This window comes from Cervus canadensis, chromosome 10 (assembly GCF_019320065.1).
Source record: "Cervus canadensis isolate Bull #8, Minnesota chromosome 10, ASM1932006v1, whole genome shotgun sequence".
NCBI lineage: Eukaryota > Metazoa > Chordata > Mammalia > Artiodactyla > Cervidae > Cervus > Cervus canadensis.
The window spans coordinates 52,881,829-52,900,084 of NC_057395.1; the positions used below are offsets into that span (position 1 = coordinate 52,881,829).

Genomic DNA, 18,256 nt, shown 5'->3' on the forward strand with positions numbered 1-18,256 from the left:
GCGGCGGACAGGTGGGTGGGCCTAGTTCCCGGGCGAGGCTGGCTTCCAACTGCGGGCCGAGAACCGCCCCGGCGTCACGTGTCGGGGTGGGCCTGGCGCTGGCTTGGACCCTCCCCAACCGCCACCACGCCCCCTAGTCCCAGCGCGAGCCGAGTATCCAGGAACCGGCCTGCTGGGGACTGCGCTCCCGGACGGAAAGAGAGCGGACAGGACTGGAAGGAGCCGCGGTCCAGGGCGCCGCGGGTGCTGCCTCGGGGCCCCCCGAAGTTCTGGGGAGCCTGAGCAGGGGGCCTCCCTGAGACCGTGGAAGCCCAGTCCTCAGGACTTGGAGAGGATGGGTGACCGGTCGCGCCAGGGACAGGGGTTACCGCATAGCGATGGAGTCTTCCCGCCGGGATGGGCCGCGAGGGGTCCTCGGGGCCCCGAGCCCGACCGACACGGGAGACGCTACTCCAACAGGGCAGGTGACTGCGGGCGCGTCCGGCGCCCACGTGGCCCGCGCTCCCCTCCGGGTCGCGTCTTACCGAGTTGTTGCCGGGTTTCCCTTGAACCAGGAGAACTCCCGGAACCGCTGGCCCGCCGCGGGGCCTTCGTCTGCGGCTGCCGCTTGGGTTCCTGGAATAAAGCGCTTCACGCGGTGACGTCGAAGGCAACGTAGGCGAGGGAGGGGGCGGGCTGCCTGGGAGCCAGCGCAGGGGAGCCCACGCTATACGGCCCCGCGGTCAACCTACCTGGACGCAGATCACCTGCGCCAGGTCTGACCGGAGCGGGTGGGGAGACGTGAGCCGCCGCCACCGCCCACATCCCCGTGGCAGACCCGCCCCTCCTCGTGGCCACGCCCCACACGCCAGACGCCTGCTGGGCGGGGCTGCCTCTCGGTACTTCCCGGGGGTGTGAGAGATAGGACAGGGAAGGGAGGCTGGAGGTGTACCTAAGACCGTACCCACACGCTGCGACCGCGACTTCTGCTAAGAGCCCAGGGTCCTAGGACTGGGCACAGAAGAGCAAAGGGCACCGGAGGACTTCATCCACGCCCGGGGCCCTCAGTCCTCCTAAACAAGGGCCAGGAGGGGCGGAGGTCCCGTTGCCCACCACTCTAAATGCCCATCATTAAACATTGGTTTCGTGTTGTCACGTCCTGTTTCTGTCAGTATCTCAGGTAGAAAATACTGAAAATGAGGAAAAACGTCTGAGGATGCTAAGGCTCTCAGGGAGATAGGAAGGGCCCTTCCTCTCTGTGGATGTGCAGGGCATTTGGGGCCACCAATCACGGGGAAGTTTCCAGACCCTGCCCAGTGGTAGTCCCTGGCCAGGGCAGCGCAGCTCTGCTTTATCAGCCAGGAACTAAAATCACCTGTGTCCTCAAGTGACACGACTACCAACCACTTGAGGTTGATTCATATGATATATGCTGTATAGAAATTAAAATAACCACAACTAGATGTAGCCACATGGATTTAAAAAAAAAAAAACAAAACACCTACATTGAATGAACACTCACAGTGATTTAGTGCTGTACAATTTATGTAAATCTTTGAAATCAGTGGTACATTTTATAGATGCTGATACTGGTTGTTCAGTAAGTAGCTAAGTCGTGTCTGATTCTTTGCCACCACATGAACTGCAGCACCTTCTCTGTCCATCACTATCCCCGAGTTTGCTCAAACTCATATGTTTATTGAGTCAGTGACGCCATCCAACCATCTCATCCTCATCACTTCCTTCTCCTCTTGCCCTGTGTTTCCCTAGTATCAGGGTCTTTCCCAGTGAGTCATATCTTTGTATCAGGTGGCCAAAGTGTTGGAACTTCAGCTACCCTGACACTAGTAGGCAGGGTTTAAAACCATAAATCGAAGTGGGCTTAAGTGCCTAGTGGCCACCTCTGGACCCCCGGGAGAGAAGTACAAAGGGGTCTTTATTATGTTTTCCCTTTAATTTTTGGCTGTTCTGGATCTCCCTTGCTTTGCACAGGCTCTCTCTAGTTGTGGTGGGTGGGGGCTGCTCTTTATTGAGGTGCATGGGCTTCTCATTGCAGTGGCTTCTCGTGTGGAGCACAGGCTCCAGGCACACAGGTTTCAGTAGTTGCAGCACTCAGGCACAGTAGTTTCGTAGTGCAGGCTCCACGGTGTGCGGGCTTCAGTTGTGGCACCCAGTCTTAGTAGCTGAGTGGCATGTGAAATCTTCCTGGACCATGGACTGAACCCGTGTCCTCTACTTTGGCATGTGGATTCTTATCCACTGTGCCACCAAGGAAATCCTTTTTGACAGAATTTTTAAAAATTCCACTGGCCCACCAGGGAAGTCCCTGTCATATCTTTTTGTGGAAAATGTAAATTAAATTACTTCATGTTTGTTATGTCCAAATAGTGCTTCAAGGTGTTATATTATCTTTATGTTTTAATTTTTTTCAAATCACTTCTGCCTTGCTCTTCGCTAAGACCAAAGACACAGAAGGAAGACCAGCACCCCCACCTGAGAAGCACAGCCAAGAAGGGCCAATACCCCCTGGGATGTGGAAGGTGGCACCTGCAGCCCCAAGACTGGTGTTTCTGGAGGCAGCTGCCCCCTACCGTGCTGTAGGGCTAGGGAGTCAGACCCAGGAGCCATGTGGGTTAGGGTGGCCTCTCCCACCTAATGCCAGGGTCCCCAGGGCCTGAGCCATCCTGATGTGAGAAGGCACACATGGTGGACCTGAATACCCAGACAAGCACACCACAGGGCAGAGATGGAGCCTCCTGCAAGAGCCCAAGACTGGATGCTTATCTTGGAGTGAGGAGACAGGCACAAAGGCAGCTGCCTGTACTGTGTCCAGGGGTGCCTGGTGGGGCACACGGTGTCACCTGCCCCTCTCTCCCTGCCGTCAACCTCAGGAGGGTCAAGGAGGTCAGCTGCCCCCCGAGTGTAAGACTCCCCCCAAAATAGGATTATGCAGGGATCATTAAATAAGACACACACCTGGTCTGCAGTGAAAACATTTATTTTTTACAAGTAATCTTTATTATAGGTCAACATTCAGACATAGAGACCATCACCATGGGAAACCTCCGTGACCCCCCAGCCCAGCCCCAGGTGTGTGCACGGGCTCAGGACAGAGGTCGGACCCCAGCAGCAGGACACACACCAGCACACGGACGACTGTGGTCCATGCACCTGCATTTAGCTTCTAACCACAATGTATACAGGTTTCAGTGTAAACTGCTTCCCTTGCCCACCCGAAACACCATCCCATCTCCAAGGAGACAAAATCGACCAGAAGTTGCTGCGCACAGGACCCAGGCCCAGCCTCTTCCCCCAGGTGATGTAGGAGAGTAAATGTGCAAGCTGGAGCCCATCTATCTCCTACCTCACAGGGACCCTCTGGGTGGATCTGGGGTCAGGACAGAGACCGCTTGGAATGCGGCTTTGTCATTGGTTGTATCTGATGCCTACAAAATGGGTTTTAATGTTTCAAAGGAGGGAGGGGTTACACTCACCTCGGGGGTCAGGTGAGTCCCCAGGGATGGGAAGGCAGCCCTGTCCCCCACCCCAAGAGACTGACACCTGGCCTGCCACCCACACCTATCCCAGGACACAGCAGGGTCGGGGTTTCCTTCTGTGCACAGCGGGCCAGCTTGCCCAGACCCCTGCTCCTGCCCACTGATCGTTTAAGAAACCAGAGGCAGTTTTGGAGCCAACGTTTATTGTACTGTCGCTTCGCCCTGGACGGCAGCAGTCACGCTGCTGGGTGATATATACATATACACATATGTACACACACTGCCCACACCTACAGCAGAGACGACGCCAACCGTGCTTGAAAGGACAGTTAAAATGTAGCTTTTGCCAATTCCACAGGAGAAGGAGTCACAACCAAAAGAGCAGAACAGGAGTCCTGTGTCACATGGGTTCACAGCTCAGAATACTGGGAAAGGAATGAGATCAGTCACTTTTCACACCCCTTCACCACACCCCGCAAGTAAGCTGTGTCCCTGGCAGGGCTTGCTAAGAGCCAGGGAAGGGTAGACAGGGCCCCCAGGCTCTGGGCACCCACCCACTCACTGAAGGTCTCACACCAGGTGCCAGGGAGGCTGCCCATCTCCCCTGGAACAGGTCCTCCGCCCCACCCGGAGCAGGAGCGCCATGTCCATGTTCCCTAGTGGGTTCCTCGTGGTGCTGGCTGCTCGACTGATCAGAGAAGCAGGAAGGCTCACAAACGAGCGGTAACGTCTGAAGCAGTTTGAAAACAGAATAACATCCAAGGAAGACAAGAGACCACGTCACCAAGCGGAAACAGAAATCTACAGGCCACCAGCCTCTGACCACCCCTCAGCCACTCCCATGCCCCTGCAGGACACCTCAGGGCACCCCACACTAGCCACAGCACTTCTGCTTTACCACCACAGCAGGCAGAGGGTCGTCCCCTCTGAACACACGAACAGGGGATGCTCCAGACACAACACCCTGCTCACCAGGGAAACACGGGCCACAGGAAACAGGGAAACACAGCCAGGGGCCTAGGTCTCCAGTCAGGGGGAGCGTCTGAAGGTGCCGAGAAGACTTTTTCTGCTTCCAGATCAACAAAGTGGACACAGGAGGGTCTGAGTCAGGGTCAGGTGAGGGGGCATGGTCTAGACCCAGCAGGTGCTGGCTCCTTGGGGACTTGGGCCTCATGCAATCGTTACCATCACCAGGAGAACTGTTGTCATTGTCATCATGATTTATTAGGTTTTTGCAATTCTGTGGGAGACTGGGTTCAACAAACTTGCAGACCTGCCCCTTTTCCACGGCACCCTGGTCTCCAGGGGATCATCATGTTTCTAGCAGATGAGCAGTAAGATTCGGAACTGAGACACACCTGACAAGGGGCTCACCCTGACGTGTGTGGGGTGGGTCTTGGAACTTTCCACCCACAAAGCAACAATACAGCCACTGCAGAAGGGGTGGCTGCCTGCCTGCTGGAGTCCAAGCTTTGAACTTGTTTTTTGGCCATTCTGGAGAAAAACAACTCATTTCCTAGGCTATTTCCAGAAACAGGATGGCTGACTAGGGCCTGCTCTCAAGCTGAATTCTTTCTGTCTGCCTGGGGCTGGCACCAACGACCAGCCTCCTCCCTGGTCCAGGACAGGTCAAATAACCGATTCCTTGTTCTTTTAAGAAGTCTGATTTTAGCAGGTTATTTCTAATTTAATACCAGTGCATTTATCTCAACTCTCACTGAACGTCTTCATGACCATTTTCACAGGCAAAACCCCAAATAAAACAGTACCATTACGTGCCTCTGGACCTGGTGATTGCAGAGCACAGCACAGCAAGTGAGCTGGGGCTATGGGTGGGCAGGTGGGGTGGGGGACAGTGGCTCTGGGAGGGTGTCCTGGTGCGTCTGACGTCCTCACGTGCAGCCCCTGCCCACAGCCTCCCCCACTGGACACTGAGGAGTCGTCCAGTGGTCACTAGGTTCATTCTGCAGAAACCAGGCAGGCCTGCTTGGGCCACACAGGTCTGGAGGTGCAGGTCTGACACAGGCCCAGCACAAGCACGTCTCCAAGTCCTCACAGTGGTGGACTATCCCCAGGGCTGGACACAGACAAGACAGACTGGCTTCCGACAGTCCATAGGTGGTGGTGCTGAGACAGAGGTGAGAGAGCTTCTGTGGTCTGGCTGCAGGTGAATGAGCCAAGGGCACCGAGGCCTCCTGGGGACTGACTCTCTGCCCGGAGCGTGCCTTTGGTCCAGCTGGTCCTTCCTCCATAAGCTTGACGTCTCTAACTGCCAAAACCATCCACAATGGCCAAAGGGAGCAGGTGGAGGAAAGTGGGTTGGGGGGGGGGGGGCGGGAAGCAGGAGGGCTATGCAGCCCACTCACCACCGGCAGCCTGGACTCAGCCCCTATGACTACCACTAATTGGGCCACTGATACCATCTGTGGTTCTTGGAAGTCCAAGAAAGGATTACGAAAAGGCCAGGTGGGCCTGAAGGAATGTGGAGGGCAGTGCAGGGAAGGGAAGCATGAAGGCTGCAGGGACGGTCCATCCGGGTAGGGAGCACACTCGAAGCACAGGGGCCTCAGGTCAGATACGGGAATACCTGCCATGAGGCGAAGCAGACAAGGTGAGCATGAGTACCACAGGGCAACACCCCGGGACTGGGAGTCAGGCCCAGTGCCTTCCTGTCAAGTGAGTCCAGAGGCTCTGCCTGTGGCCACAAGGTAGGCAGACAGGGCAGGGAGCAGACCCCACAGCTTCCATCAGGCAGCACCTGCCTCAGGCCCCCATGAAAACAGGAAACGGAGTGCCCATCCTGCCTGAGCCCACCTGGCCATGGGGGACCACAAGGGCCATCCACCCGCCACGTCAACCTGCCTGAGAGTCCTGAGGCAGCCCCACGTCTGGTGAATGCGGTCTGGCTGCAACACGCCCACAACACAGACAGACATGGACATAACCCATACATGCTATTAAAAAAGGAAACAACAGAAGATGAAGAAGACCGTAGCTAAACTGCTTTAAATACTGCATGCTACGCACTTCATGTGTCGGGGGTGGATGGGCGGGCACAGAGGCGGGTCGGCGCGGCCCTCCTGGGGCCAGGGCGGCTCCCACGCCATCTCTGTGACTACAGTTCATGATTCTAAGGTTGAGTGGCCGGGTGCTGACTGATCCTGGACTTAGTTGAACCCGTCAGTGTGGTAGCTGGGGTGGGAGTCAGCCGTGAGCTGGGTGGTCTCCGTGGCAGATGCTGGCTGGATGACGATCGGCGTGTCTGCGGCCTCTGCAAGCAAGCGACGCACATGGTGTGAGGTCAGGCCAGTGAGCTTCACGGCCCCCGACACTGTGTGACACGCTTGGCCGCCTGGTGGCTCAACTGGGGTCAGAGGTCGTAGGACAAGCACTCGGAAAGGTGAGGCTGCCTGGACCTCTGCCCCACACAACCTTCCTCAGTGGCCTCGGCCCTCGGCCCTCCCCGCCTACTCGGCCACCACAGTCCGCGGCGGGGACAGCCCTCCGAGCCTGCTTTACCTCCAGTGTCCACGTTCACACCTCAACCGTCCCGCTGCCACCACAAACACTCCCGCACAGTGTCAGTGCCCTCCTGTTTGACGAGACAGGGCGACACGTTCAGGGCCCGCTCCGGCCCCGCCCCTCGCGCGCCACCCGGGCGGTGGGCGCACTCACCCCTCTCGTCGGACTGCAGCTGCGCCTCCAGGTCCTCAGGGGACACATAGAACTCGGTCTCTTCACCCTCCGGCGCCTTGGGCTTGCACTTGCCACAGCAGCAGTTGAAGCAGCAGCAGAGGCAGCAGCAGCAGTAGCAGCAAGTGAGGAGCCCACAGAAGATGAACAGGGCCTGGGGGGAGGGGGACAGGGCTGTTAGGAAGCCGGGGCCTGGCCCTCACCCCCACCCACCCCAGCTATAGAGGGGTCCTCAACCAACAGTGGGTTCTTCCCCAGATCAAGAAGAATAAAGAACATTAAGACAGGAAAGGCAGAAAAAAGACCAGCTGCATAAGGAAGAGTAAATTCTGAAGGGGGGGAGGTGGGAAGGGGGACTGGCAGCTGCCAGATTGGCTTCCAACAGCGCAGTGCCCAGCAGTGAGCCACGTTCTCGGGCCTTACACGGCAGATGCTTTGAATAAAATCAGGAAGCCAAGTAATGTTAACAGATAAAACAATACTATCTTTTCAAGTTTCTCAAGCTAGACATTTCAAACACATCTTCTCAATCACAAAAACAAATCTCTCCACATTGTGATGACAAAAGTTTGTTTCCTGTTTCTATTACAGCAACTCATAAAAGAAAATGCTGTGGATGCCACCCCTCAGCACAGGCCCTGCTCTGTGCATACAGGTCAGCTGCAGGCAGGCCACGAGGCCTGCGAAAGCTGCTGGGATGTGACCTTTGCCTGTATACACAGGGATGAGGAGCCTGCCACATGCCTAGACCCACCCTCCAGGATGCGAGTGTGGGAATCGCAGCCTCACCTTGGCCCACCAGCTGGAGAGCACAAAGTAGGTGTTCACGTTCTCCTCCCCGAACTGCTCGGCCACGTAGAGCCCCAGTGAGCCGTACTTGTCGTAGATGTTTCTTTTCGTGGCGTCCGTCAAGATGGCGTGGGCGTTGTTGATCTCCTTAAACTTGTCCGCAGCCTCCGGGTTATCAGGGTTCTTGTCAGGGTGGTATTTCAAGGCCAGCTTCCTGCAAACCAAAACCATCTGCTGGTCATGCATTTTGTATTCACCCACTGGACGGAGGGCTAGCAGAGACACATCTACCCGTCACTAGCTCCCTTTATTTCCACAGAACTCAAGAACGCCAGGGTCAACAGAAATTTCTGCAATTGTCCAGAGCCATCCACATAGAGGCAGGTGCCCTGTGGGAGCCGACCTGCAAGCAGCTGGCCTGAGCGGGCCTGCTCTGATCTCCCCCAGGAGCTGCCAACCCCGCTGCTGCCCTCTAGTGTCCCGGACGCTCATCGAACATCTGTCAAATGGAGGCAAGGGCAGGGACAGGGAGCAAAGGCTTTTTAAATGTGTCTGATAAAGAGATAAGGGAGACCATAAAGGACTGTGTCAGGTGGTTGCATCAATGACAGTGTCTTAGAGACACTGCACAGGATGGGGGTGGGGCAAGCTCAGAGGGAAGGCTCCCCCTTCCCCAGGGTGTGGAGAATAACCCACAGTCACAGCTCAGCACACTCGACCTGCCCGCCAGGTCTCTGCTCCAGGGCAGGGAGTTCAAATGACTCGCAAGGAGCTCTTTAGTTTTGTTTTTTTTAATTTATTTATGTAAGGGGCTGTGGTTTTTCCTTTTTTTTTAATACAGGGGGCTGTTTTCTGTTGCCCAGAAAGCATTAAGGTAACACTCATGAGATGCAAGAGAACTGCTACTGTGACCCTGCAAGTAGGCCAGGGAAGCAGGGAGATGTAAGACAGCCATGCAGGAGCTGCTGGGGAGGAGGCCTCCTACCGGTAGGACTTCTTGATGTCATCCGAGGTTGCGTTCTTGTCCAGCCCCAGCACATGATACAGGGACTCCCCAGAGGTAGAGAGCGAGCGCTGTCTCTGGTCTGCCATGGCACGCTGTCTACAAGGAGAGCGCAGGGAAACAGCAGACAGCGCAGGTTAAAATCCCCAGTGCCGAGGGACAGGCTTGACTCTATTTTAGGCAAAAATTACAGCGCTTTGTGGGGTCACAACATACACAAACATAACACATTCGTCTACAGCAGAAAGAAGTGACGAGTGGTCCCACATTAGGGTAAAGGGCAGTTTCTGACTGCTACAATATTGTCACCCTAAGCAGGCTATTAAATTTAAGTGTGTTTACCACAATCCCTTGAGCAACCTCTAGGTAAAGACATAAGGGGGCCTAGCTAGAAAGCTGCAAGAAAAATGAAAAGGAAACTCTACAGATGAAAACCTCCAGTAAAACAAAGACACTGTCAAATGGATAAAAATGCAAGAGACACACTTTAAAAACAGGGTCTCAAAATACATAAGGCAAATTTTGACAAATAAGGGGAGAAGCAGACAATTTCACACTCACAAAAATCTTAACACCCCTTTCTCAGAAACTGACAGAACAGAAACAAATACAAAGTTAGGAAAAATGCCAACAATCTGAAGAACACTATCAACCAACATTACCCAATTACCTGTATGACACCCACATCCATAGAACTTACACTTTTACATGATGGGCCTTAAAACAAGCTTCCAAAAATCTAAATGGACAGAGGGCTTCCTTGGTGGCTCAGCAGTAAAGAATCTGCCTGCTCATGTAGGGGACACAGTTCAATCTCTGGTCTGGGAGGATTTCACATGCTGTGGAGCAACTAAGCCCATGCGCCACGACGGCTGAGCTGCAGCTTAAAGCTTGTGCTCTGCTACAAGAGAAGCCACTGCAATAAGAAGCCTGTGCACCGCAACTAGAGAGTAGTCTGTGTGCAGCAACGAAGACCCAGCACAGTCAAAATTTAAAAAAAAAAAAAAATTAAATGGACTGAAATCATATACAGTGTGTCCCCAACACGAACAGATTAGAGACCCAAAAGGGAAGTATCCAGGAAACCCTCGGTGTTTACTATTAAAACAATACACTTTGAAATAACATGCAGTTCAAAGAAAAGAGGACAGACATAATTTCTAAATTCATTACTGATGTTATAATCTCTGTGTGATTATAAGCTACTACTTAAAAATAAGTTGGTATATATAAATCATAGTTGCCAAAACTCAGAAGCAACTTCAGCTGGTGATGGATAAAAAACTGTGGTACATCCAGATGGTGGAGTATTACTTAGCACTGACTGAAACGAGCTACCAAACCATGAAAAGACACGGAGGAGCCTAAATGCGTTTAACTCAGTGAAAGAAGTCAATCAGAAAGAGATACACACACACTGTAGGATTCTACCACTCTAACACTCTGGAGAAGACAAACCTATGGAGACAGTAGAAAGACTGGTGTTTGCCAGGGGCTGGGGGCAGGGACGATAAACAGTCAGAGCACAGAGGGTTTTTACAGCAGTGAAACTATTCTGATACCACAATGCTACACACACATCATCATACATTTGTCAGAACTGGAAGAATGTGCAACACCAAGAGTGAGCCCTGTTGTAAACTGTGGATTTGAGTTAATCTGTATCAATGTTAGACCATCACTCTAAACAATGTACCCCTCAATGCCAAAAAACTGGGACTGGGAGCAGGAAGTACAAGGCAACTCTCTGAACAGTCTACTCAATTTTTGTGTAAACCTAAAACTGCCCCCAAACAGTTATACTGTCCTCAGAGACTGAAATTACAGCAAGCTATGACCACAAGGAGCACAGAAAGAACGCAGGCTCCGGAAATCACCATCTGAGCAGGGAAGCTGTCAACAAAGCAGAGGGCACAACTGCCTGTAACGGCTGGAGACCAGAGCACAGAGGAGGCACGATTCAAGGAGCATGAGGAGAGAACCAGCATATGGAAAATAGAAAACGGGAAACTCCATTTAATGGGAATTTGAAAGGCAAAGAATACAGCCAACTGAGAAAGAAATAGTCAACCGAAAACAAAATTAGTGCTGACAGAAAACACAAGTGTGCAAACTGCAGCCCTGCTGAGCAAGGTCAAACGTCCACATCCTGGGCACTGAGAACTTCCCCCCAAAAAACATGCTTCCAGTTCTAAGGAGAAAGGAGTCTTGTCCCAGGAGTCCATCATCAACAAGATGTAAATCAGAAAAATGTTTAAATGCAGGAGTTCGGGAAAAGCACAGCCTGTGTATCCTGAACGAACCAACGATCTGGACAGCATTTCAGCAAAATGAGGAAGGAAATCAAGAAAAAGGAAAAGGAAAACATGTGGTAAGAAGAGTGGCGGCAGCTGCTTCAGAGAAGGGTCACTTCTGATCACAACCAGGACACAAGCACGCGAACTCCCTCCAGACTGGGTTCCTCAGGAGCCGGGCTCCCCCAGGCACAACGACAACTGTCAGAGGCACAGACAGAAGCACAGAGGTGAAGTCAGGACCCAAGCCAAACCAAAGGGCACAGAGAACGCTGTGATGTCGGTGTGTCACTGTCGAGCCTCACTGCCACCCCAGAGCTGATGGGCTCTGGAACCAGGGTAAGCCCAGTTCTAACAGCTTCCAGCTGTCGACGTGGCCAGGTCACTGCAGCACTCGGCGTTTACCTCCTCACCTGGATTAGAAAAAAGGACATACCTCCCCACTACCAGGGCAGGGCCTGCAGGGAGCTCAGGACCCTCAATGACGTTGATGACAGCATATTCTCGTCAAGTCTCCATTACTAACAATTTACTCTACAGCAGAAGTAACATGACTGTGTCAAGTTTATTTACTACTTTGCTAAGTAATTTTTTTGGTCCTGAGTAACTGTTCTAGAAAATACAACTTCGACAAATTACTTCTTATTATCAGTTACTCAGTTCCTATTGCATAACCCTTTTACAGCCTACCCACAGAAAAATATCAATAACTGATACTTTTGTATCTGCTCCATAGAAGTTAACTATATCATCAACTGTGTTGTTGTTCAGTCATTAAATCGTGTCCAACTCTGTGACCCCATGGACTGCAGCACACCAGGATTCCCTGTCCTTCACCATCTCCCGGAGTTTGCTAAAACTCATGTTCATTGTATTGGTGATGCCATCCAACCATCTCGTCCTCAGTCGCCTCCCTCTCTTCCTGCCCTTGATCTTTCCCAGCATTAGGGTCTTTTCCAATGAGTTGGCTGTTCACATCAGGTAGCCAAAGTATTGCAGCTTCAGTTTCAGCATCAGTCTTCCCAATGAATATTCAGGGTTGATTTCTTTTAGGATTGACTGGTTTGCTCTCCCTGCTGTCCAAGGGACTCTCAAAAGTCTTCTCCAGCACTGCAATTGGAAAGCGTCAATTCTTCAGTGCTCAGCCTTCTTTATGGTCCAACTCTCACATCCATACATAACTATTAGAAAAACCATAGCTTTGACCAGACAGATCTTTGTTGGCAAAGTGATGTCTCTGCTTTTGAATATGCCATCTAGGTTTGTCACAGCTTTTCTTCCAAGAAGCAAGCATCTTTTAATTTCATGGTTGCAGTCACCATTCACAGTGATTTTGGAGCCCAAGAAAATAAAGTCTGTCACTGTTTTCATTTTTTTCCATTTGCCATGAAGTGATGGGACCGGATGCCATGATAGTTTTTTGAGTGTTGAGTTTTAAGAGGTGCCAGCTACTTAATGTGACTGACAAGAACTCCCTGTGAAACTTTAGCTTCTAAGACTCCCCAGCACCACTTATGCCTGAGACCTCCATGTTCCTGCACCAAGTGGCAGCATTTCCTGGTCTACGACAAAACCACCCCAAGGAAACACAACACACATGTGGATTAGTCAGGGTAAGCCAGTCTCTGTGGTTCATCACCTGCCTCTTCACACATACAGACCGACCACTGACTTTTAAAACCTTAGAATTAGATTTCTTAACTTCAATGAACTGCCAGCAACTATATCCAAATTTTAAAGGCCAATATTTGTTTAATAATAAATACACCTCTTGAAACCCAGCCAAATAAATAATTAAATAAAAATATTATTAAAAAAAAAAAAACCACATCTCTTCAAACCCAGGGATTTAAAACCAGGTTCCACGTTCTGAGTCCCTGGTACCCACAGCTTCCCCTCCCCAACCGGGAGCTGGAACCCCTGTGATGCTCGGCACCAGAGTGTGTTGGGGCAGGGCAGGACCTTCAGAGTAGACACTGGCACCACCAGGCAGGTTCTCCCCACAGAAGAGCAGGCTCATGCTCACACAGATCAAGACTGTTAGGAACCAAGAGCTTCCAAAAAAACGAGTTGGTGATAAAACCCAGCCAGTCAAGATAGGAAGCCAGGGGGACAGGTCTGCAGGCAAGTGACAAATGCACAGAAATGCAAGAACCCAACTGAGGAGCAGCAACAGGCCTACTGTGAACCTCCTGGACCGCATGGTGGGTGAGGATACAGTGCGGCAGCCCCATGGTTGCCCCTGGGTAAAGCTGAGGGAGCAGCAATTTCATTGGTATCACCTCCATCTCATTTGCCAAATTCAAGGAAAACTGGAACAAACACTTCTGCTTAAAAGACGATGTGAATATCTTCAGAATGTGTCTGGTGATCTGGTTGTTTCTCAGAAGCACCAGGGAGCAGAGGTTAAAATATTTCTTCCTGGACTTTCCCAGTGGGTACAATGTATGGGAATCCACCTGCCAATGCAGGGGACACAGGTTTAATCCCTGATCCGGGCAGATTCTACATACTGTGGAGCAACTAAACCGGTGAGCCGCAGCTATTGAGCCCTCACTCTAGAGACCAAGAGCCACAATGACTGAAGCCCGTGTGTCTAGAGCCTGTGCTCTGATAAGAAGAGTAGCCCTTGCGCACCACAACTAGAAAAAGCCCATGCACAGCCATGAAGACCCAGCATAGCCAAAAATAAAAAGTAAATAAATACTTTAAAAAATAAAAGACTTCGTTGTCTACCACTATTCCCATACTATTGTTTTTTGAAATCATGTTCTTCTGTAGGCTTTTCTGCACTGCACGAACTTGAGGCGCCTGTCATGACTCACTTCCAGGACACACAACTTCCGCGTGCCGGGCTGACGTGCGCACTGAGCACTCAGCCTTCTCGGTCCTCAGGGCCTTCAGCCCTAGGGGTGTGGGCCTGTCTCTGTGTGCTAACAATAAGCAAGGCTCCAACAGTCCCTACAGTGCCCTTTCTGATCCGCGCTCAAGAGCAAGCTATCCATTTGGGGATGTGTTTTTGGCTGTGAGCCAATCAAAGGGCCGTAAATGAAGAATTCTGACAACCAGGGTCCAGTCAACCGCAAATCCTCCTAAGAACCCAAGAACGTCCTTACATGGACTCCCTCCAACTCAATTTTGAATCATTAGAGTTGGCATCACAAACAATGAGAGTAAGGGACTGGACAACCTTATATTTGAATAAAATCACTGACAGCACAGCAATCAGTCTGGACAGCTCAAGCTTAATTTAATTGTCTCAGCCAAGTAGTCAAACACCAGAAAAGAGCGAGCTGGGTACAGTAAAAGTCAGAATAGACTTGAACATCAAGGCTTGCTCAGTGCTATTTGTCAAAGGATTATCATCACTCTAGAGCTGGCATGCGAGCTTTTTTGTAAAGGGCCAGACAGTAAATACTTGTCTTATGGGCCTGAAATCTACAGTCTCCACCATCATGTTGCAAGTTTCTGCCTCTGAGGCATGAAAACACACTGTGTCTAAGAGAACGGGCACAAGTGTGCACCCAGATACCAGATCTAAGGACAGCAACAGGCATACCTCTTGCCCCAGGGGTCAAGTCATGGCTCTCTTGAGAGTCATTTTAGGGAAGTTGGGTTTTGTGAATGGGCTTACATTTGTGTGCTGTGAGCAAGTGTAGGCGTAGTCGCTGTGACTCTTTTTTAGTCCTCAAAGTTAACTTGGCATAAATGCAAAACGAAGACGTGGGCAAGAAACATTATGAATATGCATTTCCAATTGAGACAGTGAAATTCAAAGAAATTCGTCACAACACGAAGCAATTAGGCCAGACAGCAGCAAGAGCATTGCATCCCCACCCCTACTCCCACAAAAAATTGCTGGAAAAGCTGTGGACTAGGTGACAGCATTTTTTACAGAAACCATCTACAGTGCTCACTGCCATCCTGCCTGCTTACTTCCAATCATGGTTTACGCACTGTCAGCTCTGGCAACTTGCCTGGAAAGCCACCAGCCGGCAAGCGGGAAAATTTAAACCAACAAGACAAATCCAATGCCACTGTCACCATGCAGTCCCAGGACTCCCAGGGGGCACAGCACCCCAGCTGGGAGCATGTGACTGTTTTCAGGTCTCCCAAGCTCCAGACGCCACTCGCTCAGCATGTTCAGGGTACCAGGCATTTGGATGGGCAGAGGATGGGCATGTCAAAAAAAGCCACAGTTCAGCACCACACACCTGCCCCCAATCACCAGCTGCAGTGTCTACCAAAGGACAGGGAAGTGAGACCCCTCCTTTACAAGCTTCTCCCCTGAGACGAAGTACAAACTGGCCCAGAGGAAGAAGTCCCTTCCATCACCTTGGTGGGTATGGACTCTGGCACAGCAACAGTGTAGCCCTATGCCCAACTGACAAAGACCAATTCCAATGCGCTCTGCTTGGGTGCCAATGACAGGGACTCTGCTCACAGGACACACATCTGTCTCGAGGGGCAAAGGGTATTTACCCTTCTCCAGGATCACAGGGTTCAAAAGTATTCACATGCACACTGGGGGCTGGGCAGGGAGCGGTGGCTGAGGCAGATGAGCTCAGATGCCCTGGAGCAGTGTGAGAGGAACAGGCAACACAGGCCCACTGTAAGATCCCCTGGCTGCAGAGCACAAATTAATATGGAGAGAACATGCCAAGACCCACTAGTTATATTGCTGAAAACCAGAGCTCAAGAGTAAACGGACATGTTACAGAGCAGTGGGCCATGATCTCAACTCTCCTCACCGGAGGTCACAGGAACCAGAAGGCAGTGGCACCCAAAGTGAAGGTGCAGAGATGAAACACCTGTCAGGCCAGAATTCTGTTTCCAGCAAAAACATCACTCAGAAGCAAAGGCTGAAATGAAAACATTTTCCAACAGAGACTAAGAGAACCCATGACAAAACCCATAACAAAACCTAAAATACAAGAAACACCAGTGAGAGCTACTTGGACAGAGGGCAAACACCACCAGAGAGAAACCAGTATCTTTAGAAGGAACAAAGGCCACAGGCTTCCCATTTCGGGAATAGATGATATTTTTTCCTTTTTGTTAAAAAAAAAAACACCACCACCACCACACAGGACTGTTGGGAGCAGAATTCTCAGGCTTGGCTGGTGGGGTTTATGTGGCCCTTTGCACAGAGGAGCAGTGGGGTGGGGCAGAGGGGATGTCTTGTGTGAAGTGGACAACATCAGCTCTAAGAAAAGTAAACCACACACATGCCCATCAACAGGGGAAATGATCATTTCTGGTCTAATCTATACAGAACACTACTCATCAGTAAAAAAGGAGGACATACTGACACAAGCAATAAAATCTCAAACACAATGTGTTACACAAACAAGCTACATACAAAATGACTCCATTTATACAAAAATTAAGAACAGGAAAAACAATCTGTTGTGATCTCACAAGTGTACACACCCAGACTCACTGAGATCCGGCTGAGATGTGTGCCTCTTGCTGTGGTCAACTTTTACCTGCAGTAAGAAAGGTGACTCAACATAAATTAGACAGTACCAGAAAACTGAATGAAACATGAAGGTCTCCAATCTGCCAGAGCAGGTGCTTGTTTTCACAACTTTCATGGAGACACAGAAAAACATCCAAGTGCCTGTCATTCCATTCTGTGGCTACTCTCAGCAGACACTGTCACCAGAAAGCTGAAAATACTGTCTGGCCCTTTAAGAAAAAAACAGCTGCTATGAACATGATTTGAACAGATGTTTTAATGGAATAAATGTTGTCCAAGCATAAAAACTATTAAATGCAAATTTCTCACCATTTTCACACACTTTTCAAAAGTTAGCGTTCTAGTTAGTCCAAGCTCATCAACCCCAAGTGGCAGGGTCTGGTAAGGCTTTCTGGAGGCTACATCCAGTCCTCCCAAGCTGTCACCAGGATGGTGTGTGAAGCGTGGCTCTGCTCCTGTTACATCCCGCTCAGGTCCTCCCCACCAGCTCAGGGGCTGCAGTGTCAGAGCCCAGCCCCCGGCCTGTCCCATAAGGCCCTTCTGGACACAGGCCCAGCCTGACACCAGCCTCTTCCTGCCACTGCACCCACCGGGCCTTATAGCCTAACAACACGTTCTGCTAACCCTGAGCACCCAGGGTCTTCTAATGCCCTGCCCCCTCCTACGTGGAGCCTCTCCTTAGATTCCCAACCCTGCAGTGACACCCAGGTCCCGGAAGCCTGTCCTGGCACCCGCACAATGTGCAGCAGAGCCTACTGAGTCCTCTGGAGCCGTCCTGGGTCTTGAGCATATGTCTGTGTTGTTCGTTTGTTCAACAAATGTTTATGAAGCACCTGCTCTCAAAGCTGGGGAGGTAGCAGTGAACAGAACAAGTGAATGGACAAAAAGCCCCATCCTCACAGCCACAACCAAGCTCTGGGAAAACATAAACATCTTCAGGGGAGAAGGGCATACACTCCTGATCCCCACGTGTGATCTCAGCAAGTGCTGACTGTTCATGAGGTGTCGTTATTGAATTCAACCTACTACTGGAGGAAAAAGCAATACTTTGAAAGAACAGATGTGAAAACATCTTAAAAGGAAGGCTATTTTGGTTCTGTTTTAGATGTTTTATGATACACAGAAAGGAAGATATGCCACATAGAAGCCATGATGTATTGTGAAAAAAAAACCACCACCATCTCACCTTTCAATTTAAAACCTAGAAAATCACCAGTAACTGAAACGTCCTGCATTCTCCCCATATACTGTAGCCTGAAGCAACGTTCATTACAATCTCTTGCTTAAAGAAATTTAGCTCATAATTTCTCCCTAAAAACTATTTAGTTTTAATTCTTTGAGTTTTAAAATACGGTCTTGATACGGTATATGCAGCCTTCTGTGACTTGTTTTTGTTAAATGTAGTTATAATTCACGCATTCCCAGTACTGGACAAATCCCATTTGGGGGCAAACCACAACTTATCAACCCATTCCTCTACTGGAGGATGCCCGGCCATTCCCAGGTCTTGCTATTACTG

General features: G+C 50.8%; 1 protein-coding gene across 3 annotated transcripts in view; it reads right to left on the minus strand.

Moving 5' to 3' along the window:
• Positions 1-2,961: 2,961 nt before the first annotated feature.
• Positions 2,962-18,256, minus strand: part of DNAJC5 (DnaJ heat shock protein family (Hsp40) member C5) — a 28,876-nt gene continuing 13,581 nt past the window's right edge. Inside the window, exons 2-6 of one of the 3 annotated variants that reach the window (XM_043480408.1) lie at positions 16,689-16,744; positions 8,944-9,060; positions 7,959-8,172; positions 7,152-7,323; positions 2,962-6,747 (exon numbers count right to left, since the gene is read on the minus strand). In XM_043480408.1, coding sequence (XP_043336343.1) covers positions 6,644-6,747; positions 7,152-7,323; positions 7,959-8,172; positions 8,944-9,050 — 597 coding nt within the window. In that variant the 5' untranslated portion in view covers positions 9,051-9,060; positions 16,689-16,744 and the 3' untranslated portion in view covers positions 2,962-6,643. Of the gene's footprint in view, positions 6,748-6,995; positions 7,069-7,151; positions 7,324-7,958; positions 8,173-8,943; positions 9,061-16,688; positions 16,745-18,256 lie in introns of all 3 variants that reach the window. The other 2 variants (XR_006271754.1, XM_043480406.1) reach the window with 2 other exon arrangements.